A 24,456-nucleotide genomic window follows, 5' to 3' on the forward strand; every position below is an offset into this window, starting at 1 on the left:
GCATAATAGTTATCCGACTGCAGAGCCGCAATGCTGATGAATGGAAAAAAAAGGCAGGGTCTCAAGCGCGACACATTGAAAAAGCTGCGAGACGTGCCGCAACGGTCAAAGATGATCATCTAGCGCAGTGGTTCCCAAACCTGTCCTGGAGGACCCCCAGCCCTGCACATTTTGTATGTCTCCCTATTCTGACACACCCATTTCAGGTCTTTCTGTCTCTACTAACGAACACATGAGTTGAATCAGATGTGACAGATGAGGGAGACATACAAAATGTGCAGGGCTGGGGTCCTCAAGGACAGGTTTGGGAACCTCTGATCTAGCACATATTTAAATAGAAAAACTATTAAAAAGCTTACTGTAAACAGCGCTGAGTAATCACGTCATCTCCATAAGAACTTTGATTGGCCCAAATCAGACTTCTTACGTCAACGCGTTCTGACTTTGTAGTGGTAATCTTCATTCTACATTCACACAGAGCATATTACCGGTAATTTTCTGGTAATGTTACAACTTCCCTTACTGGTAAATTTAACTATATTTTTGAAAAGGTCCTGTTCACACATGATCTCTTACCTGTACTATACCAGTAAAGACTGTATGTGTGAAAGGGGCTTTTGTCTTCATTCAAGTTGATTCTAGAACAAGCACAAAAACAAGAGGCGGGATTTATTGTATGAACCATTCATATCCAATCATAGTGCAACGGAGGCAATGCCTCCTCTCACGTGACTTACCCTCTCAGTGTTGCCAAGTCCGTGGTTTTCCCATGAAATTGGGGTACTTTAACACTGTTTCCGAGGGTTGTTTTTCATGTCCAACCCAAAAAAAATTGGTATTTAGTACCCAGAACATGATTTTTACCAGGAGACCCCCCTGAAACGCGATTGGGCTAGTTTGGGGCTAATTTTGAGTAGCAATTGGGCGGGTATTGTTGTGAAAACCCCCCACCAAACCCAGCGGACGCTTCAGGGCAGTGCTTCCCACACATAGACTTTACTTGGGCGGGCCGTATGTAATTAAATGTAATAGTATGCTATGTAATTAAAATTAATTTCAATAAATAAAAATACTGTTAAAAATCACACATTATTTGTTTGTCACATGTAGTAGTCCATTTTTGTGCCGTGGGTAATAGGAGGATAAGTATATTTCAAACCTGTGGGAAGCACTGCTTTAGGGGGTCTGTTATAAGCCAATGAGCTGCGAGGAGGCACGAGAGACGCAGACTCCCGCTGTAACTCTATCTGCGGGTGTTGCTGTGTCGGATATTACTTTATAAAAACTAGTGACTTTTACACTTTTTAATGTCATATTTTGTAATATTTGCCTTGTTTTATTTTTGTAATATCGATTATTTTCTCATCCAGTTTTTTTTTTTTTTTAAGGAGACACTGCCTCCTTTGCCTCCTTGGAGGAAACTCCCCCGATACAAACATACATACAACCAAAGTTTTTGTTCAGTAACAGGCTAAACAGATATAATGTATATACCTGTAAGTTACACACTACAGACAATTCATTTTTTTCTCTCATGATTTGAGAGTAAAGAAACAAAATTTGTTGTCATATTTCATTGGTGATTTCAAATATAAAAATTTAATTGTAAATTTGGTGAACAGTTTTGGAGAATTTGATGTTTCCCTATTCAAAGACATAGTAGCTAAACTTGCATGACTGATTTAGCCATGTATTTATTATGTCTATGGACTTGTATGAGAGGCATTTCATAGATGGCCACTGAGTGAAATGACTTGCCTGAAAGTCATATTATTTAATATTTTATAAATATTAAAATATTAACAGTCAATAACAGTCTAAAACATATTTCCTAGAAAACAAAAAATCTTCACACAGTATACTGCCAGTTGCTGTGTTTATGTCCAATTCAAGGAAATATGCAACTTTTTTAGTTGGAAACTGTTCAGGCTACCTGTAGTACAGAGTCGTTTGCAAGCTTCACAGGGAGTTGAATTAACAATCTTCTTCATCACTGACAGTAGATAGGATGTATTTGCTGGTTTAATATCAATTGATTATAGTAGGTAAATATCCACTTTATTCAGCGCTCTGTTTGTTGTCTGTGTTCTTGTTATTATTTTAACAAAACACTGAGTCAAATGATTCAGCTTGTGGATGATTTAAACTGATTCGCGAAACGTGTTAACCTATGCATTGAAAAGAACCGACTCAAAAGAGCGATTCATTCATGAAAGGGCATCATGATTCAATGGCACTGTCAAGGAAAATGTGATTGTAGCAAGTAACATTGCTATAAAGCCTGCTGATTAATCAATAAAATAGTTTTTATATAGTTGAAAACTTGCGACGCCACCTCGCTATTCAGAATATCATATAATCATATAAAGCGATCGTGTCTCTCCATAAAAGACTGAACTGCTCAATTCAGATGTATTAGTTTTACAATCTCTTTATGAGCTTTTTGAAGCATCAAAGTGGTAGTTGCGTAGCTGTCATCTCATACATTTTATTAAAAATATCTTCATTTGTGTTCCGAAGATGAACGAAAGTCTTACGGGTTTGGAAAGACATGAAGGTGAGTAAATGATGATGACAGAATTTTTATTTTTTTCACCAACTTCTAGGCACTATGTACTAGTGCCCAAAAGATGGTGCTGTTTCTTAGTTGTCAGCTGAGCTGAGGATTGTTGACCACTACACAGGCACAGGTGAGGTGTCCAATTTTCAAGTCTAGAATATGCTGTTGGCCTTTAATTGTTATGTTTATGCAAGAATAACTGCACATAAAATGCATATGAAATATAATATTAAAAGGAGAGAGTGGAGAAAATGCTTGATCATCCCTCCTCCTGCTGCTTGCACTCATGCATCCTCAGAGAGGCTTTTCCAGATTTAAAACAAAAAAACATCTGCCAGAATTGGAGAGGACATGACGCGACATTTCCATTCACTGACTCTGAGAGAGACCTCTACACAAGACCTGCCTCCTCTTAATAAACCTGTGAAACGGGCAGATACTCGGCAGTCCCAGCTCAACCTCTGCATCCCGCAAGCTCACTCTCTCTCCCTCTCCGCAGACTGCAACTGCGTCCGGTGATTTCCCCTGATGCTCTAAACTTCCACTGACTGATCAAACTGTGATAAGATCTGATCTGAGCCCACAACCACTTGGCTTATCAGAAAACCTGTGCAAGTTTCTGTCTCCTGGATTTAGGTAAGTGAGCATGGAAGCAATAACATTATTTTATTTAAATGCATTAATTTAAATTTGTTTAATATCTTTTGTGTATACTATAAAATAAAAAATAAAAAAATGAAAATATAGGTATTGGAATCTGTTCTACAAATAAATGTTAATATCCATGAACCATTGCACAACAGTTTCTTTATAATAGAAAAAGATTCTTCAGATTATTCAAATGTTCTTCACACTAAGATGAAATACTATTGATGAATGAGTTTTGCAATCTTAAAAATTACTCTGTAATAGCATAATTAGAGTTAAGACGATGTTCAAAGATACTGAGAAATATTTGCTAGTAGTGTATCCAACTTGTGGTCAGATGTAATTTGTGTAAATCCAAGTTTGGAAACATCTGAACTACAGTATGCTCTTTAAATGCATACTGACATTCATGCACAGTTAACTACTGCACATTTTAATTTTATAAGCATGAAAACAACCAACCCAAGTGGCAACCCAGCACTGAGGAAATATTGGACAGAAGAACACATGCTAAGTTAAAGTAACCCAGCAAGCTCGGTTACACGTTTTAACCCAGCAGGTTGGGTTGCACAATTTAACCCAATGTCAGCTGATTAAAAAGACAATCTGACTAAAAGCTGGGCTAATTTTACCTCATAAATGCTTATTTATGCTTAACGGGAGATACTTCAATATGGCCGCGTCGCGTCTCTCTCGCTCGGTCTGCAGTGCAAGCGAAGCTAACCTAGGAAACGATAACGTTAGTGGAGCAAACAACTGTAAACTTATTAAAATAGGATAAAAAATACAGATGATTTTTGCCTGTAAAGTAATTATTTTATATACAAGTTAATACAAACCTTAAAGTTATTCACGAAGATCACATCAGGACGTTTTCTCTAAGGATAGGAGACAAAATTACATGTATGAGAGGCGTTTCTAAAATGGCCGCCGAGTGAAATGACTTGCCTGAAAGGGACTTTGCTAAAAGTCAGTTATGTTTTTTATTAAAATATTAACAGTCAACAACAGTCTAATACATATTTCATAGAAAACAGAACAATTTCACACAGTATTATTGCCAGTTGCCGTGTTTATGTCCAATTCAAGGTAATATCGTGGTATCGTGGCTTTTTTAGTTGGAAACTGTTCAGGCTAACGTTACCTGTAGTACAGAGTCGTTCGCAAGCTTCACAGGGAGTTGAATTAATGCTCTTCTTCGTCATTGACGGTAGATACGATGTATTTGCTGGTTTGATATCATTGTAGTAGGTAAATATCCAGTTTATTCAGCGCTCTGTTTGTTTTCTGTGTTCTTGTTACTATTTTACCGAAACACCGAGTCAAACGATTCAGCTTGTGGATGATTTAAACTGATTCGCGAAACGTGTTTACCTATTCATTAAAAAAAGAACCGACTCAAAAGAATGATTTATTCACAAAAGGGCATCATGATTCAATGGCACTGTCAAGGAAAATGTCATTGTAGCAAGTAACAGTGCTATAACGCCTGATTAATTAATAAAATAGTTCTTATATAGTTAAAAACTTGCAATGCCACCTCGCTTGAGAATATCATATAATCATATAAAGCGATCGTGTCTCTTCATAAAAGTTTAACTGAACTCGGGACGTTTTCTTTCAGGACAAAATGACCGTTGACAGACCAATCCAGTTTTAAATTTCAAGTTACTAAATGACCCAACAGGCAGAACCCAGTAGTCTGGGTAAAAAATAACCCACCCAATTTTAGAATGTAGCTACTAATTACATATTCAACAGTGTAATTAGATTACTGTAGGCTACTAATTACACCAAAGTCCCTTTAAGACAAGTCATTTCACTCGGCGGCCATCTTTGAAACGCCTCTCGGGCATGCAAGTGCAGCTCCTATCTCTTTGAATGGGGAAATATCAAATTCTCCAAAGCTGCCAAGCTTTTGATTAAATTTCATATTTGAAATCACCAATGAAATCTGACAACAACTGTTTCATAAATTTTGTTTCTAAATGCTCGAATCATGACAAAAAATTTGTATTTTTCAGGCTGGATCAAGCTATGCGCTTACGCAGTCCTAAATGTATCTCTTGTGTCTCGTTTCGGAGGCACGCTCTGGAGCCAGAGATCGTATTATTATAGGGAGATAAGAGGGTCTGTATGTCTTACCATTGGAGAAAGCGTAACGGCTAACTTTATCACGTGCACGGCTAACTTAATCACGTGCGGCCCCTCTCAGCCTATCGTGTCGTGGTCCAAAACTCCTCCCTGCGTACCGCCCATACCGCCAGTTAGCATTAGCCGTGTCGCTTTTTTGGCTAAAGGTTGCATAAATTATTCTTGATCTGACCAAAGTATTTAAAGGGAGAAGGTTCGACTACAATAAGGACATAACATTTTATCATTAGACATTAATTTTTGATGTTAAATTGTTTACATATTGTTCTATAGTCTATACTGTATTTCATGCAGTTACATAAGTAACTGTAATTAAATTACAGAAAAATTAAAAGTAATCCCTTACTTTTTCAAGGGAAGGGAAAAGAAAAGTAATTAAATTACAGTAATGCATTACATTAATGCACTTTATGCATTACACCCAACACTGTTTATAAGTATTTAAAAATAACTTTATAACTTGAGTGATATTTGGAGATTTCTCAACCTGGTATATTTTGACAGTGATGATATTTAAAAAAAAAAAAATTTAACAAAAAGTGTTTAATAGTATTTCAGCCCTGCTCTGTTTTTCATGGAAATCACGCACATTTTAAAACCTTGCAAATGAATGTATATATAACACTCTCTCTTTTGGTTTCTTTTATTCTATTCATCTCTCACACGTTCAAGCCATGCTGAGAGGTGGATTGTGGGATACGGTGATTGCCTTGGTCCTATGGGCCGTCTGGCTGCCCTCCTGTCTTGGCCAGACCCCCTCACCCTCTCAGGATGGAAAAATTAAGTTTCGTCTGGCTGGATACCCCCGCAAACACAACGAAGGGAGAGTGGAAGTGTTTTACAATGGAGAGTGGGGAACTATCTGCGATGATGACTTCACCTTGGCCAACGCTCATGTTCTATGTCGCCATCTAGGGTTCGTGGAGGCACTAAGCTGGTCGCACAGCGCCAAGTATGGAGTGGGCAATGGTGAGTTAAAAATGAATCTTATAAACAAAATGACATTTTTATTGTAGTTTGCCGAGTTTGTGCTGTTTAGTTATTTTCTCATATATGAAAATCGGTTTCTGAATCTCATGTAAGCTGACTTGGCTGGTAAAGATCCATGTCCCTGCAGGTAAAATCTGGCTGGATAATGTCATATGTGGAGGATCGGAAAACAGCATCGAGAAATGTGTATCTCGTGGATGGGGGAACAGTGACTGCACTCACCAGGAGGACGCAGGGGTGGTCTGTAAAGATGAGAGACTTCCAGGCTTTGCAGATTCCAACATCATTGAGGTAAAAGATCACTTTCATCAAATGTCATTCCACTGATTCTGGCAAACTCAATTGCTCAGTTGCTCAGTGTGGCTGTTACATTTCAAAGCAGTCTAATATGAGTTCTCGTGACCTGGAGCAATAAGCAACCACCTTGCACCAGCCAGAACACCCTAGCAACTTTCGGTCTTGTTTGCAGAATGCTTTTATCTCTTCACTTTTTCCTTCTTCATTTTTATTCTTCTCTCAGGCCCCTTTCCCCCATGTTCTCTCTCTTTCTCCCTGATCCACATCCACATAATGAGAGTCCACAGCCAGAGTCACTCTGCTCCAACTCAAAGTATTTGCTCAGTTGTAAATTAGTCTCTGATGATCTGCCTGTGTGCTGGAAACACACCAGAGAAAGAGAGACAGATGTAGAGATACAAGAGCTTGGAGAATTAGTGACCGAAAAGCTGGAGAGTTGAGGACATGCAGAAGTGCCGCAGCTCAGTATACATGCCAAGGTTCTCTGTGTTCTTGTCCAGAAGGCAGAAGGAACACAGAGAACACGAGTGGGTGTCAGACAAACCTCTGGCAACCTCTGCTGTTTTTGCTTCACTACGCACAATCAGATGTGTCTGACTTTACTGGAATGTTGCAAATGACTGATTTCACATCCAAATTTACAAATGTTTTCCAAAACACAGATTGACAAGAAGAATATTCTTCCCGAGGAACACAGATCTTTCAGTGTAATTATAATGTGCTCACTGTTTGTTTCGTAAATGCCTGTTCGGTGTTGAAACGTCATTTCATATATTATAAGCTGTTTTCCTCATGGGGACAAACAAAAATTTCCCCACATGTGGTAGTGTATGCATTTTCCTAATAATCCACATGAACTCTCATTCTTGCATCTTTTGTGAACACATTTGTTAGTTATTTTTTATTCACCTTAAATGGAATTTATATCAAAAGTTCGGGAGGAACATGTTCATTTAATCCAGACAATCAGCATCAAAGGAAATCTATATAAGCCACAGCTTACCTCAGCACTGCAACAGTTTTCCTGCAACTCCATCTTCTCTTCTGGTTTTCTCTATCCCAGTCAGGGACGTCCTTGGTGTTACTTTGTGTTTCAGAACAAGTCTTGAGCTCAAGCCTTCCACCAAGGACAAGCAAGCCAAATATGTTTATATCCTGTACAATTCAAAGATTATATGTAAACTTGTTAACAATATTAATATATTTTTTCCTATTATACAAAAAAAGAAGAACTAAACTGTCTGCCAAGAGGTCAGAAGTTCAGCACAATTAATCTCCCACAATGCATTGCACGAGAAAGACGACTGGTACAGATGTGGTTTGCTGCTACTTTGCCGTGCAGTTGAGCTTTTGGTTGAGATTGAGACCCAAGTTCCAAATTCAGATTTCAGTTGATAGTCTCATGGCAAGGTGCTCAGCAGACTCTGTGGACTGTGCTGGCCAGACATTTGGAAGTGCTTGTGTAAATGGTGGAGAGAGTTTGTGTTCTAGCCAATGCACAATGACGGTGTGGTTTGGCCGCTTAGCACAGTGATCCAAAACCCTCATGTGAGATGATTTGTGTCTAGCATGAGCTGAACAGAGGGGCTCGTTTTATAAAAACTCACGGAATACTGCATGAAATTTAATTTGGAGATTGTAGCTGACTAGTTAGACTAAAAAGGCTTATATCTATCAGAAAGACGTACTGGACTTCATCTCATCTTCTTCACTACATACTTGAAAAAACACATGATAAAACTGGTCTTGAAGTATATATCCTATATCACATTTACCTGTCCTGATGTAGAGTTGCATTTGTTTTAGATGCAGGTGGATGAAAACCGTATGGAGAAGATTCGTCTGCGTCCGCTCTCAGGTGCCCATGCCGGCCGTATGCCTGTGACGGAGGGAGTGATAGAGGTGAAGTTTAAAGAAGGATGGGGTCACATCTGCAACACTGGCTGGACCACCAAGAACTCTCGTGTGGTGTGTGGCATGATGGGATTCCCTTCTCAGAAAACTACGGCCAAGAAGTCAAGCAGGTAATGGGCATGTTTCAAGGATACAAGGATCAAACTGTATGGTTGTCCAAAAAAACAGCATTTATCAAATGTTCAATTGATAACTTAAAGGGGGGGTATCACACACAGTTTCTGCCAATCTCGTGTTAATCTTGAGTACCTATAGAGTAGTAGTGCATCCTTCATATCTCCAAAAAGTCTTTAGTTTTTATCATATTTATAAAAGATACATACGCTGTACCGAGTCTTTCCGAAAACTGTCGAGCGCCTGGAGGCGTGCCATGTGATAGTCACAAGCATGCGCAGCTTTTGTGTAGAGATCGGCTGCAAGCTATCAATGGTCAGCTAAACAAATGTATTTAAACACACACAATACACCATCACATTATCCCTGGATACCTTTTAAATCACTATAATGAATATAGTGTATAGTGAATAATGAATAATGAATTTATGAATTCACTACGTTCGTGTTGTTTACATTATATGCACTTAGGCGCCTATTGCCAACAAAACGGGATCATTATTGCTGATCATTATCCACCATAGCACTGGGCCTTGTTTAGGAGACCATAAGCGCCGATCCTGGGGTCTTGAGCAGCCACGGAAAAACACAAGATATTCTCCATTCATTTTAACCAATAAAAAAGTGATTGCAACTATCAGTTTCTATGGTTATTTTAATAACAAATGTCGAGAGAGCATCAATGCAATGCGTTAGCACAAATCTCTCAGCTCCTCTTAACGCTGGGTTCTTTGGGAATCAAGGTTATCTTTCCCTCACAACCAAAAACACGCTTCTTTGGTGACATTGTTGATTGCCGAACGCATGTTGATGGGTGTGCTCTTGCTGTCTCACTCTGGTCGATGTGTGCGCTTGCGCTCTTACGGGGGAAGTGCCTGTACAAGGAATTCCGACCTTTATGACGTTACAAAGGCCCATACTCGAAAAAAAGACAGCAAAGTTTATGAGGATTTGGAAGAGTATTTTTGGCACAGAAATACTCCGTCATACGTCCAACTCGTGAAACTCGTGAAACAAAGGTAGGGTAGGCAATTTCAGAGAAGCTAGCAATGACAAGCCAAACATAAGATCCCACCCTATCCTCAGAACGCTCTCCAAAGCCACGCCTCCTCCAAAACACATAAACGCACACAACAGAGTCTGCAAAGCATCACGAGATGAGAGACGTATAGCGTTAAATTACCTCATGTCTCAAAGCACATAACATTACAATAATGAACGTAAACAACTTACAGAGCTCTACTTGTACTACCTGACTGCTGCAGATTCATTTCGCCGTTGATAGTGCTGACATAGAAACGCATAAATCTGAGTCTAAGAACAAACAGCTACGGTTAGAACCTCTCGGGTTGCTATCTCATAATTATGGTTACAACATGGCATGAACGTAGCATAAGCTCATTGTTTCGGTTCAGGAGGAACTGCAAAAGGCGGCTGCTGTTTGTTTGTGGCACTCAGTGACTATCTGTCTACAACTCTACACAACCTTACGAAATGCGCTGAAGACGTGTGATGTCTGCACGAGCAGGGTGCACGGAGGTATGGAAATACATGTGTAGACAGGCACCGAATGCAATGTTTGGACAAACATTTATTTGGTCCTTGGACGTCCACAGAACATATATGCACATGTTTTAGACCATCTATCTTCTATTATTGATTGCTATCAGGATGTGAAGACGTGTGAAGACAAAGCATGTTTATTAAACAAATCGCTTTCCCTACCTTTAAGGTTCTTAATATGATCAGTACAAAATGTAGTTTTTTAGTGAATAAACAGCAATTGTCTATAGAATGATAAACTTACCTGAAATCATATTGAGACGGTATTTCACACAGAGGTGAATCTGTGACATCTTACACACAGTGGTCGCAAAATGCATTTGGACACATAAGCTGCACTTAGAATGCCACTGAATTAGAAAACAAAATATATAAAATATCAAATTCTCCAATGCTGTTCACCAAGCTTACGATCAAATTTCATACTTGAAATCACCAATGAAATCTGACAATGAATCTCACCAATGAATCTGATTGCGTGTTGCACTTTCTCCCATTTATAAGTAAAATGAATGCACCTTGTTTGTATATTTAAGTCTTTGATTTGGGTGATTTTTAGTGGACATATGATGTCAGTTCACCTCAAGCTCATACAGGTAACCACACGTGTCATTCATTAATGAGCATGTTCATCTAATATTTGACATCTATTAAGTGGCACAATACTTACTGTTTTAAGATCTCCATTTTGAATGGTTGCATCTTTTTTCTCATCATTTAAAACCTAACAAACTTTTCTTTTTTTTTAAAGTATGCTTATTCTATCTTTCTTTATATTTAATACCACCTATATTTGAATACTTATATTTTATTATACTAATACCACTAGATATTTTGTTATATAATGTAGTTGTCCAAGTAGTTTCTGAGGCAATTTCAGGTATTTTATAGCTGTAAACAAAATAAATATGTATTTTACAACAGTTGAATCCACTTTGTGATCAAAACAGCATTTTAAAAGCAAGACAGTCAGTTTCAAATTCCTCGAAGCTGGCTGTCTAATTTGTGGCTGGCTGCCTTCCTCTCTAAATGATCATTTGTCTGTGTGATCTAGACTATTTTAGATTCTTACGGAAAGTTATTGTGCATTTTTATGTATGTTATTTGAAACATATTTTTAGTGTTTGTGTTTCAGCCAGAGCATAGACATTCAAAAGATTGAATGTTCATCTTCTCAAATGCATTTGGATATCCTCTTGTCTTTTTTTAATGCAAAGCCACATAGATAGTTTCCCTTATTCCCTCAAATACTCAAGATGAAGAGCTTATATAAACCATTAAATAGGTTCAGACACTCTTAAAAAGATGGAAAATGTCTCTATTTCATGATCCTCAGCCAATTAATCGTTATAGATCATCATACACTTCTCATGCTGCGGCCAAAAAGACTTTTGAAAGAATCCACTTATGCAAGTCAGGATATGTTATTATGAAACCTGGCAGCGTATGTGAGCGCATACACACAAATCTTGATGGATATATGAGCTGTCAGAGAATGATCCATTATTGCAGACCCCAGTGTTTTGTGAGGTCATATGGGTGATGTTGTTCTGTTGGCCGTCTGTACAGCAGTTTCTATGCAATGTCACGTGAAGAAATGACAAATGCAAAGTGAAATCAATCCCATATGTGGCCACTGGGCCGCCAGCCAACATGTTTTTAACTGTGTGAGGGATGTGGAAGTTTTATCATTGTGCCAGTGAAAAATGTACCATACAGATCTTTGAGGCCCTGTTGGGAATTTCATACTGAGCTGCGGCGTTCATTGTCTCTTTGATTCGTTCTGATTTAATAGCGATAGGTAAATGATATGATAATTTGATGTGATCCTGCACGTTTGTTCTGTAAACAGGGCCATAACCACCATTGATGGGGATAAGTCCCCCCCAATAATTATAAATTGCCAAATTGTCCACCCAATATTTGATATTGATGCTGCTCTGTTTCTTGTTAATATAACAAAAAGTTTTAAAAGTTACACATACAAAATGATTGAAATCAGTTAAATCAAAGAAGGCCAGCTTTATGTTCACAGAAGCCAAACATGAATTCCAGCGCGATGCTTCATTTTTTAACAATGAAAGCGTGCGAGATAAGAAGTAGCAAAACATTTAATATTTGACTGTTTTACAAGAGAAATGTTAAACGACCAACAGTAATATATCATTATCAAGCCAGCATCAATGTCATGCAAACTACTTGAACTACTTTGAATTGAGAATATAGGATTAGAATGATTATTTATGTGATTCATGTAATTCATAATTGAAGATGAGACATTTTGCCATGTTTCTTATCATATTCTATTGACACTTGTTTCTGCCACTGAGCAAAAAAATTTAAAAGAGGTAATTGTTACTTTTGATCTCACAACTCTGACTTCTTTTCTCAGAATTGTGAGATATAAACTCGTTTTTTATATTTTCATTTTTAAAGAAATGTATGTACATTTATAACACTATACATTGTATTATATTACCTTTGCATCAAACTACGAAAAAAAAACTAGTTAATGCTGCTGTGAGAGTGTTTCTAATACAGCAGCTATGGGAGTGACATATTTCTTTCTTCTGACTGCCGTTGCAATCAGAATTTTAATTGCTCTCTATTTTTTTCCTCTTTTTGAAAATTGTGAAAACACAAGTGTGGAGTTTTTCTTTTGCTAAATGGAAACGCAAAAAATATATTTAATTAATTCTCTCATTCACCACTATAAAAGTTTACCTAACAAGGATGACTTCCGCTTCTGAGAAACCTTGAAATGTGAAAAGGGTCTATTGCGATTTATAAAGTCCATTTTTTTTTCTCATAATTGCGAGTTTATATTTCACAATTCTGACTTTATAACTTGCAATTGCATGTTATAAAGTCAGAATTGCGAGATGTAAACTCAATTGTGAGAAAAAAGTCAGAATTATCATAGAAAAAGTCGCAATTATCTTTTTTATTTAGTGGCAGAAACAAGCTTCCATAATATTCAAGGTTTTTCAACATATGCACAAACTCACTTTTATTGATTAGCTTATTTTAAAATAAAAATATTAATTGAAAATGGTTTAAATTCATTATTAAAAAATGTTCTTTTACAGCTACTTATCTCACCATGCATGCAAGCAGTTTTTCACTGTAAAAACGTTAGAATTCACTCTCGTCTTCAGTGAATAGTAAGCCCCGCCTTCTTTGATCTGATTGGCCATCATTTTGGCATTGACAAGCGCTGTTAGACCGCTTAGGCAGACCAGCCTAAAAATGTAACTTTTTAAACTGTCATCGTAACAACAAACAGAGAGTTGTATAATGGAGAGCAGCATTAAAGGTGCCCTAGAATAAAAAATTGAATTTACCTTGGCATAGTTGAATAACAAGAGTTCAGTACATGGAAAAGACATACATTGAGTTTCAAACTCCATTGTTTCCTCCTTCTTATATAAATCTCATTTGTTTAAAAGACCTCCGGAAAACAGGCGAATCTCAACATAACACCGACTGTTACGTAACAGTCGGGATCATTAATATGTACGCCCCCAATATTTGCATATGCCAATCCATGTTCAAGGCATTACACAAGGGCAGCCAGTATTAACGTCTGGATCTGTGCACAGCTGAATCAACAGACTAGGTAAGCAAGCAAGAACAATAGCGAAAAATGGCAGATGGAGCGATAATAACTGACATGATCCATGATATCATGATATTTTTAGTGATATTTGTGAATTGTCTTTCTAAATGTTTCGTTAGCATGTTGCTAATGTACTGTTAAATGTGGTTAAAGTTACCATCGTTTCTTACTGTATTCACGGAGACAAGAGCCGTCGCTATTTTCATTTTTAAAGGTGCCCTAGAATTAAATATTGAATTTATATTGGCATAGTTAAATAAAAAGAGTTCAGTACATGGAAAAGACATACAATGAGTTTCAAACTCCATTGTTTCCTCCTTCTTATATAAATCTCATTTGTTTAAAAGACCTCCGAAGAACAGGCGAATCTCAACATAACACCGACTGTTACGTAACAGTCGGGATCATTAATATGTATGACCCCAATATTTGCATATGCCAGCTCATGTTCAAGGCATTAGACAAGGGCAGCCAGTATTAACGTCTGGATCTGTGCACAGCTGAATCATCAGACTAGGTAAGCAAGCAAGAACAATAGCGAAAAATGGCAGACGGAGCAATAATAACTGACATGATCCATGATTACATGATATTTTTAGTGATATTTGCAAATTGTCTTTCTAAATGTTTCGTTAGCATGTTGCTAATGTACTGTTAAATGTGGTTAAAGTTACCATCGTTTATTACTGTATTCACGGAGACAAGAGAGCCATTGCTATTTTCATTTTTAAACACTTGCAGTCTGTATAATGCATAAACACAACTTCATTCTTTATAAATCTCTCCAACAGTGTGTAATGTCAGCTTTAACCATGGAGCACAGCCTCAAACTCATTCAGAATCAAATGTAAACATCCAAATAAATACTATACTCACATGATCCGATGTCAGCATGCATGCATCCCATACAGCATGCATGACGAACATCTTGTAAAGATCCATTTTGAGGGTTATATTAGCTGTGTAAACTGTGTTTATGCTGTTCAAGGCAAGCGCGAGCTCCGTGGGAGGGGGAGCACGAGAATTAAAGGGTCCGCAACCTATATATCGGTGCATAGTTAATGATGCCCCAAAATAGGCAGTTAAAAAATGAATTTAAAAAAATCTATGGGGTATTTTGAGCTGAAACTTCACAGACACATTCAGGGGACACCTTAGATTTATATTACATCTTTTAAAAAGAAGTTCTAGGGCACCTTTAAACACTTGCAGTCTGTATAATGCATAAACACAACTTCATTCTTTATAAATCTCTCCAACAGTGTATAATGTTAGCTTTAGCCCGTTAGCCACGGAGCATAGCCTCAAACTCATTCAGAATCAAATGTAAACATCCAAATAAATACTATACTCACATGATCCGATGCATGCATGCAGTATGCATGACGAACATCTTGTAAAGATCCATTGTATTATAGTCAAGAGCTCGGGGAGACAGGGAGCACGCGATTTAAAGGGGCCGCGCGTTGAATCGGTGCATAGTTAATGATGCCCCAAAATAGGCAGTTAAAAAAATTTATTTAAAAAAAATCTATGGGGTATTTTGAGCTGAAACTTCACAGACATATTCAGGGGACACCTTAGGCTTATATTACATCTTGTAAAAACTGGTTCTAGGGCACCTTTAAGAAATATGAAATATTTGGGGGGACAGTTTGGCCATTTCCAATTATTGGGGGGAACTTGTCCCCCTCAATGTCTATGGTGGTTACAGCCCTGACATAGCACCCCAGCTTGTGGCGGCAGGTTTTTGATGTTACCATAATGAAGGTTCAATGTGACTTCATTGCTTTGTTTTGCTGTGCTTGTATGGCTTCTCTCGTCCATCTGTGTTGGAACAGTCAGCCACATCTGAACACTTGACATTTACTTCGATTCACAGCAGATGGAGAAATGTAAGCAGTGTGTGACTGGACAGAAAAACAAGCCAGCATCTGAGAATTCACGTGTGCATCATGAGAATATAGCTATCATTTCAACAAATGCACTCTCTCTGTGTGTGTATTAAACTGAATGAGTGACTCATACCTCATGAGCTCAAGTCCTCAGCATGCTGAAGTTAAGCTCCAAAAACACTCTCCTGCTGACTGTTCATCAGTCTGACCGGTGAAAAATCTTCTCTTGACAGAAGGCCATTTCATTTACACTTAATGCCGTTTAATATTAAAGTCTACAAGCTGACTAAACACAAGTAATCTACGATGGATAAAAAAGCTGCCATTTTTCTTTTCCCCTGCTTTTAAATGATCTTGGGATCTGACATAATTTACTGAAAGGAAATGTGTAAAATACTGTACTTCTCTCCGTCTTTGTAATTATGACATTCATTTCAGGATTGTGTCAGAAGGGCTTGGCTAGATACGCTTCAGAAATAGCTCACTCTGCACATTTAGAAGACTGGATGATATCCTACACTTCTCAGATGTCCGTATGGAGGTCTGTGCTTCCCAGAAATTGAATAAAAAGGCCTGTTTTTATAACAACTAAAAAAAAAAAATTAGATTTGAACGCTAAAATCACACCTAAAAATGTCTGAATGTCAGAATCATTGTGCAAAAATGTACTCTTTTTCTCTTGGCATATTAAATTATTTGTTTGCATATGCCATAAGTTACTTTTTTAATGCTTTTTGAGGCCACTGTATATACATATCTTATTCTCCAGTATTTAACTTGATCTTTTTTTATTTTATCATTTAATTGCATATAATGACTATATAACTTTATTATAAAACTTTGCACTGGAAAGAATATGTAACCCACACTCACGCATGAGGAAAGTATCTTCTCTCTCCGGAGTGTGTTAAAACCTCAGTGACTCATTCCACCACTCACTACAGTAATACTCCATACCAGACCTCTCGTGGCCATGTCATCACTGTGTGAGAGTCTGGAACGTGTCATAAATCAGGTGAACCGTTGTAAAATCTTGCCTTTTATAAAGCAAATGCTAAATCTCTCGAAAACTGTCAAAAACATCATGGCATGAGTGGCATGATATTTCATCCCAAAGTTAAGAAATAAGAGATTATATTTTGCAAGAAAATTGCAAGATATATATATTAGGGGTGTAATGGATTCGTCCCAAACCGTACGGATGTCACGGTTTAGTGCATGCAGTCAGACTACAAATATCGTCAGTCACGCTTAAATCCAGAAGGGGACGTGCGCAGTAGTACAACGCTGTTAATCGCTACAACAGGAAAAAGAGCAGAGAAGAACAACAGTGCATAAGCGAATGACTAGAGCGCTTGAAAACAAAGTTCACTAAATAGTGTGCACACGTCAAATGCATTTTTGGCTCATGGACAAAGGAGAATACTTTGAAAGGCTTGTGCACTCAACTGTGCTTGAAACGGAGCAGAACACAGACAATTTAGTATAGGAGGGAGGGGCTTAAGCTTTGAATGTTTAAATATAGTTTAAGTGAAGCAAATTGTAACAGTCCTAATGCACAAGTTTAATTTTTCATTATTCTATTTATTTTGTACTTTTATAACATGAGATGCTTTTCAGTTTTGTAGTTGATTGTTACCAAATACCTTTTGTTTTTTAATGCCCTGCAAAAAAAAAATGCCATTAAATGCCACTAGATGGAACAAACTGTAATTTTCACAACTGTCTGTTCAAAATAAAATGAAAGAAACCTAGGTTTGTGGATTTGTTCCTTTTTCTAGTAACACTTTAGTAATATAATTAATTGGATGCCTGATGAAGATCATACGATCGAAACGTTGCTAATAAAGAACTTTTTTTATTGTTTTGCAAGTTGATAATGTGCGGGATTTTCTTGTGTTTTTTCATATTTTTACTATTCCAGTCTTTTTTCCTACGCACCTATCTATGACCTACAGGTGTGTGACGCTAATTGATCATTGGTTACATGTTAAATATATGAAAGTATTATAAACGTCATTCATCACAGAAGACAACTCAAAAACACTATAAAAATACCAAGGGTATTAATAATTTTGACCACAACTGTGTATATATATATATATATATATATATATATATATATATATATATATATATATATATAAAATGGTGAATTGAACAAGACCTCCAGTGGAAAAGCAAGGTCAGCATATACTGTTTGCTCACACTGGACTGGACACTATTTCTCAGCAAGCTGATAAAATGTGAGAAATCTGTCATGCTTTCCATTCAGGTTTCCTTGTCTGAGCACAGCAAGGTTCAAAATTCAAAGACATCTTCTGGTGTATTATAGACCCTAGTAATAATTGTATTACAGTAGTACAATTACTACTGTATGTGCAATGTAACAACAATTTATTATGTACCACATACAGTAGTAATTATCCTTTCAGCAGATATTTAATTCTTTTGCTATTGTTTTGGGATGTTTTATTCATTTGATCATTTGTGTTTCTGTTTAGTCACCAGAATGTGTATAGGATTCACTCAGTGGCCTGCACAGGAAATGAGGCTCATCTTTCAGCATGCACTATGGAGTTCAGTAAAGCAAACTCTACCGCCCCCTGTCCAAATGGAGGAGCGGCTGTAGTCAACTGTGTGCCCGGGCCACTGTTCACACAGGGCAGAGCACGTAGAGTCAAGCTCAATCCAATGGTGATTAGATAAAGCTAAATCATTTTAAATTAATTCATTTTCAATGGAATAATTAGGAATTCTGAAAGTAATATCAACTGTATTAAAAAACACTAGTATTATGGCTTCCAATGATCATGCTCCTTCTCATTCTCCAGTCTCAGGTGCGTCTGAAGGGGGGTGCAAAGGCAGGTGAAGGCCGTGTGGAGGTCCTGAAGGGGAGTGAGTGGGGTACAGTGTGTGACGACCACTGGAATCTGCAGTCCGCCAGTGTGGTGTGTAGAGAGCTGGGCTTCGGCACCGCTAAAGAAGCTCTGACCGGAGCGCGAATGGGCCAAGGTGGGCAATGATGGATGGATGGATGGATGGATAGATGGATGATATCCCATTCAAAGCATGTAATGAAATCTCCACAGGCATGGGTCCCATCTACATGAATGAGGTTCAGTGTCGGGGTGATGAGAAGAGCCTGTGGGACTGTCCTCATAAGAGCATCACTGCTGAAGACTGCAAACACATGGAGGACGCCTCCGTCATCTGCAACATTCCCTACATGGGTTTTGAGAAATCGGTCAGACACATACATGATGATTCTACTGTTATTTTATTTTGTCCAAGTAAAGTAGAAAAAACTGCCTCAAATCTGCTTTTATCTAACGTTTAATATTTAATATATTTTCTCTGATGTATCAGACTTCAGAGTGACTAACGCTTATGTGCATTTTTTGTATTATGTTAACATTTTTTCTTAGCTCAGCTATGAAAACTAACAATGCTGTTCAGGGCTGATTCAAACTAAAGCACTGCATCACCAAAATCTGTAAAATCACTTAAAATGAGCATGCTTTTATTCAAATAGGTGATGCAATGCACAGTAAAATGTAAAGCAGCACTGCTTATCAAGTTCAAATGATCAAAGTCAAGGTTAGTCTTTTAATTCTTTCTCATGCTTGCTCTGTAACCCGTCGCAGATCCGCCTGACAGGGGGTCGAACACGGTTGGAGGGGAGGGTGGAGCTGCTGCTCCCTACAGGCAGTGAGATGAGGGACTGGGGTTTGATCTGTGGGGACGGATGGACATCTCGGGAGGCCATGGTAGTGTGCAGACAGCTGGGGTTGGGACATGCCAGCAGTGGCCTGAGAGTAAGATAATAACTATATAACATACAACACATGCACAGACATGGAGTAGATGAGTAGTTCAAGTGAATAGCATGGAGGTTATAGAGGGTTGCACAGAAACGGTGTCACCGTAATGCTGAGTGCGTTTACATGTACAACAAAAATAATAACCTTCAAAAAAATCAGCTTAGTATAAAAAAACTCAGATGCAAGAAAACTGAAATGATGGTGCAAAATTTAAAATGTAATACAAATATAATGCAATGCTTGTTGCAGGTCTACGGAGCCCCTAAAAGGACATGGTGAAGGAAAAAAATTATTTGTCAATGGTTTTGCATTCTCTAGTAAATGTTTTGCGTTCCCGTGAGAAACTTTGCATTTGCTCGCAAAATATTCCCCAGAGAACTTTCGAGTTTGTTCTCAAAATGTTTTGCATTCCCCCAAGAAACTTTGCATTCACTTGCAAAATGTACACAATGGTTTGGTGAGCAAACACAAATTTTATTGGGGGAACACAAAGTTTCTTTGGGAAACACAAAAGTTTTGCTGTGGAACGCAAAAGTTTTGCAAGCAAATGCAAAGTTTCTTGGGAGAATGCAAAGTTACTTGGGGCAATGCAAAGTTTCTTGGGAGAACGCAAAGTTTCTTGGGGAAACGCAAAATTTGTTGGGAGAACGCAAAGTTTCTTGGAGGAACGCAAAGTTTCTTGGGGGAATGCAAAGTTTGTTGGGAGAATGCAAAGTTTCTTGGGGAAATGCAAAGTTTGTTGGGAGAACGCAAAGTTTCTAGGGGAAACGCAAGGTTTCTTGGGGGAACGCAAAGTTTGTTGGGAGAATGCAAAGTTTCTAGGGGAAACGCAAGGTTTCTTGGGGGAACGCAAAGTTTCTTGGGGGAATGCAAAGTTTGTTGGGAGAATGCAAAGTTTCTAGGGGAAACGCAAGGTTTCTTGGGGGAACGCAAAGTTTCTTGGGGGAATGCAAAGTTTGTTGGGAGAATGCAAGGTTTCTTGGGGAAACGCAAGGTTTCTTGGGGGAACGCAAAGTTTCTTGGGGGAATGCAAAGTTTGTTGGGAGAACGCAAAGTTTCTAGGGGAAACGCAAGGTTTCTTGGGGGAACGCAAAGTTTCTTGGGGGAATGCAAAGTTTGTTGGGAGAATGCAAAGTTTCTTGGGGAAATGCAAAGTTTGTTGGGAGAACGCAAAGTTTCTAGGGGAAACGCAAGGTTTCTTGGGGAACGCAAAGTTTGTTGGGAGAATGCAAAGTTTCTTGGGGAAATGCAAAATTTTTTGGGAGAACGCAAAGTTTCTAGGGGAAACATAAGGTTTCTTGGGGGAACGCAAAGTTTGTTGGGGGAACGCAAAGTTTCTTGGGGGAACGCAAAGTTTGTTGGGGGAACGAAAAGTTTCTTCGGGAAACGCAAAGTTTCTTGGGGGAATGCAAAGTTTGTTGGGAGAACGCAAAGTTTCTAGGGGAAACGCAAGGTTTCTTGGGGGAACGCAAAGTTTCTTGGGGGAATGCAAAGTTTGTTGGGAGAATGCAAAGTTTCTTGGGGAAATGCAAAGTTTGTTGGGAGAACGCAAAGTTTCTAGGGGAAACGCAAGGTTTCTTGGGGGAACGCAAAGTTTGTTGGGAGAATGCAAAGTTTCTTGGGGAAATGCAAAATTTTTTTGGGAGAACGCAAAGTTTCTAGGGGAAACATAAGGTTTCTTGGGGGAACGCAAAGTTTGTTGGGGGAACGCAAAGTTTCTTGGGGGAACGCAAAGTTTGTTGGGGGAACGAAAAGTTTCTTCAGGAAACGCAAAGTTTGTTGGGAGAATGCAAAGTTTCTTGGGGGAACACAAAGTTTCTTGGGGAAATGCAAAGTTTGTTGGGAGAACGCAAAGTTTCTTGGGGGAACGCAAAGTTTGTTGGGGGAACGCAAAGTTTCTAGGGGAAACGCAAAGTTTGTTGGGAGAACGCAAAGTTTCTTGGGGGAACGCAAAGTTTCTTGGGGAAACGCAAAGTTTGTTGGGAGAATCCAAAGTTTCTTGGGGGAACGCAAAGTTTCTTGGGGAAACGCAAAGTTTGTTGGGGGAATGCAAAGTTTCTTTTGGCTCGTTATGCAGAACGGTAAATCCTCTGAAATGCAAAGATTTTTCTTTTTTTGCAGTGTAAGTGTTCACACTGACAGGAAGGCATTTATTTTCAAAAGTTTTCAACTGATTACCATAATACATTTTCAAGACAGCTGTCAGTGTGAAAAGGGCATAATTCTAACACCTCTTAGCCCTGCAATACATAAACTTACCGGCAAAACACGCCACTCTCTTTTGCCTCAGGAACTGATCACAATAACCCACTAAAATCACTACTAGCAGATATAGAACTTTGTAATCCAAGCATTAGCATAGCTGGGTTATCACTGTGTTTAGCCTAGTTTGCATGCTAAGCCCTTGCAGTGGGGGTCTGTCTGCAGATCCGTATGGTGGGGGGCAGGACGGATCATGAGGGTCGCGTGGAGGTTCAGGTCAAGTCCAGGTGGGGAACTATATGCAGTGACAACTGGACCACAAGAGAAGCCATGGTGGCGTGCAAACAGTTAGGCCTCAGATACTGCCTGCATGCTATCACTGTGAGTAAGAAAGGCACTATGGGACTGACTGATCAAATATTAAAGCTTGTTTGGTTTTGAAATCCCATATTAGCATGATTTGTGAGCTACTCGTGCATGAAGTATACACTACCGTTCAAAAGTCTGGGGTCAGTCATTTTTTTTTATTCAGCATGGATGCATTAAATTGATCAAAAGATTATAATGTTACATACGATTTCTGTTTTAAATAATTCTGTTCTTTTGAACTTTCTGTTAATCAAATAATCCTTTTTTGATTTTTTTTTTCAAGGTTTCCACAAAAATATTAAGTGGCAACAACTGATTTCAACATTGATAATAATAAGAAATGTTTTTTAAGCAGAAAATCAGCATATTAGATTAATTTCTGAAGGATTAAATTTTAAAATATATTAAAATAATTATTTTAATTTGTAACAATATTTTATAATATTACTGCTTTTACTGTATTTTTTGATCAAATAAATGCAGCCTTGATGAGAATACAAAACTTCTTTAAAAAACATAAAAAAATCTTACCAACCCAAAACTTTTGAATGGTTTAGAACATAAAATATAAAGAAAATCAGACTGAGGCTACATTTTTGTAGAATTAATTTGCCACTTAGTAGACAAGTAAGCAATGAAAGTTAAAAAAGTTCAGGTAAGGTTACTAAAACATTGAAGTATGTTCAGTATGCTTAAAACATTAAAATTATATTTTAATAACATTAATATAATTATTATTCCCAAAAGTATATAATTATCTCTGCTTTATCCATTTTTTTGTTTTTGTTTTTTGATGATGAATTTTACATTGTGTGATGATGTAAACATTGTGGCTCAAAATATGGCAGCCAACAACAATGGTTTGAGTTTGAGGCGGGACTATATGTTTGTTTGACCAGTGGAAGTATTATTATTATTTTTGCTATTCAGATTTAATTCATGTCTAATGCTGACATTACCATGCTTTGTATTGTGTTTCTTGTTTTATCCATGTTCAATAATTTGCCATATTCATTAATCTACTGATGAACTCTCCCCTGTGTTAAGGAAACGTGGTACTGGGACAGCAGTAACGTGACGGAGATGGTTCTGAGCGGAGTGAAGTGTAAGGGAGATGAGATGACTCTGACCGACTGTCAGCATCATCCTGTCGTCAGCTGCAAAAGAGCCGGAGCGCAGTTCTCCGCTGGCGTCATTTGCTCAGACAGTGAGTGATACGCAAGTCTGTAAAGAAAAGTTTGTTAGCATGTGTTCCAAAAGAAGGGTTGAAATGTTATCATGTTTGGGTATCATTGTGGTTTCTTTCTCACAAAAATCCCTAGCGGCTTCGGACCTGGTGCTGAACGCTCCGTTGGTGGAGCAGACCGTTTACATCGAAGACCGACCCCTGCACCTGCTGTACTGCGCAGCAGAGGAGAACTGCCTCACCAAATCAGCTGCTCAAGCCAACTGGCCGTACGGCCAACGTCGCCTGCTACGCTTCTCCTCCCAGATACACAACATCGGCAAGTCTGACTTCAGACCACGGCTCGGCCGCCACTCATGGGTGTGGCATGAATGCCATAGGTAAATGGAGCTCTTGTTTTGACTGATTTTCAAGTCTCATACATGGCCGGCAGTCTATATGTCCTGCCTTGCATGTGGAGCATGTGTTTTAGACCCAAGTATGCAAATGCTTATATAAACTTAGTTAAATTGTCAACATCCAATTTAATGCCTTGGACATTTGAAGTTAAAGGGATAGTTCACCAAAATTATCCCATGATTTACTCACCCTCAAGCCATCCTAGATATATATGACTTTCTTCTTTCAGCTGAACACAATCAGAGTTATATTAAAACATATCCTGGCTCTTCCCAGCTTTGTAATGGGAGTGAATGGTTCCCGAGTTTTTGAAGTTCCAAAAAGCGCATCCATCCATCATAAAAGTAATCCATACGGCTCCGTGGGTTAATAGATACTTTTTGAAGTGAAGCGGTGGGTTTTTGTAAGAAAAATATTTATATTTAAAACTTTATAAACTATAATCACTAGCTTCCAACAACAGCTGTACGCAAGTCGAGTTCCGGCGCAAGAGTGACCTCTGACCCGACGCATGACATAGGATGTAGGAGTAGCCTAAGCTTAGGTCAGAGTAGACAATTTAGATTTGTTTCAAATAAAGCTGAGCAACAAACTCAAGCTCCTCTTCTCTTATATCAAAATCCTCTGACATTTCTCTTTTAAAATTTTCATTTTAGATTTCTAATTCGTCCCCAGTGTTTTGTTTTGCTCAATCCTCTGTGCTTCCGCGTTCGTCAATGCAT

General features: G+C 38.2%; 2 protein-coding genes across 20 annotated transcripts in view; one reads left to right on the plus strand and one right to left on the minus strand.

Moving 5' to 3' along the window:
• The window catches only part of kctd8 (potassium channel tetramerization domain containing 8), a 60,890-nt gene extending 55,815 nt beyond the window's left edge, over window positions 1-5,075 (minus strand). For 4 of the 17 annotated variants that reach the window (XR_007180879.1, XR_007180883.1, XR_007180881.1 and 1 more), the window contains exons 1-5: window positions 4,353-5,075; window positions 4,048-4,086; window positions 3,841-3,932; window positions 577-638; window positions 360-464 (exon numbers count right to left, since the gene is read on the minus strand). The gene's annotated coding sequence lies outside the window, so the exon portion shown is untranslated. Of the gene's footprint in view, window positions 1-359; window positions 465-576; window positions 639-737; window positions 987-3,840; window positions 3,933-4,047; window positions 4,087-4,258 lie in introns of those variants that run through there. The other 13 variants (XR_007180880.1, XM_048163619.1, XR_007180882.1 and 10 more) reach the window with 11 other exon arrangements.
• Window positions 2,934-24,456, plus strand: part of loxl3a (lysyl oxidase-like 3a) — a 29,444-nt gene continuing 7,921 nt past the window's right edge. The window contains exons 1-11 of one of the 3 annotated variants that reach the window (XM_048163616.1): window positions 2,934-3,196; window positions 6,035-6,331; window positions 6,480-6,643; window positions 8,456-8,673; window positions 18,259-18,451; window positions 18,589-18,769; window positions 18,847-19,001; window positions 19,402-19,572; window positions 22,006-22,161; window positions 23,197-23,356; window positions 23,472-23,715. In XM_048163616.1, the coding sequence (XP_048019573.1) occupies window positions 6,037-6,331; window positions 6,480-6,643; window positions 8,456-8,673; window positions 18,259-18,451; window positions 18,589-18,769; window positions 18,847-19,001; window positions 19,402-19,572; window positions 22,006-22,161; window positions 23,197-23,356; window positions 23,472-23,715 (1,937 nt within the window). In that variant the 5' untranslated portion in view covers window positions 2,934-3,196; window positions 6,035-6,036. Of the gene's footprint in view, window positions 3,197-6,034; window positions 6,332-6,479; window positions 6,644-8,455; window positions 8,674-18,258; window positions 18,452-18,588; window positions 18,770-18,846; window positions 19,002-19,401; window positions 19,573-21,988; window positions 22,162-23,196; window positions 23,357-23,471; window positions 23,716-24,456 lie in introns of those variants that run through there. The other 2 variants (XM_048163614.1, XM_048163615.1) reach the window with 2 other exon arrangements.

This window comes from Megalobrama amblycephala, linkage group LG17, assembly GCF_018812025.1.
Source record: "Megalobrama amblycephala isolate DHTTF-2021 linkage group LG17, ASM1881202v1, whole genome shotgun sequence".
In the NCBI taxonomy this organism is placed as follows: Eukaryota; Metazoa; Chordata; class Actinopteri; order Cypriniformes; family Xenocyprididae; genus Megalobrama; species Megalobrama amblycephala.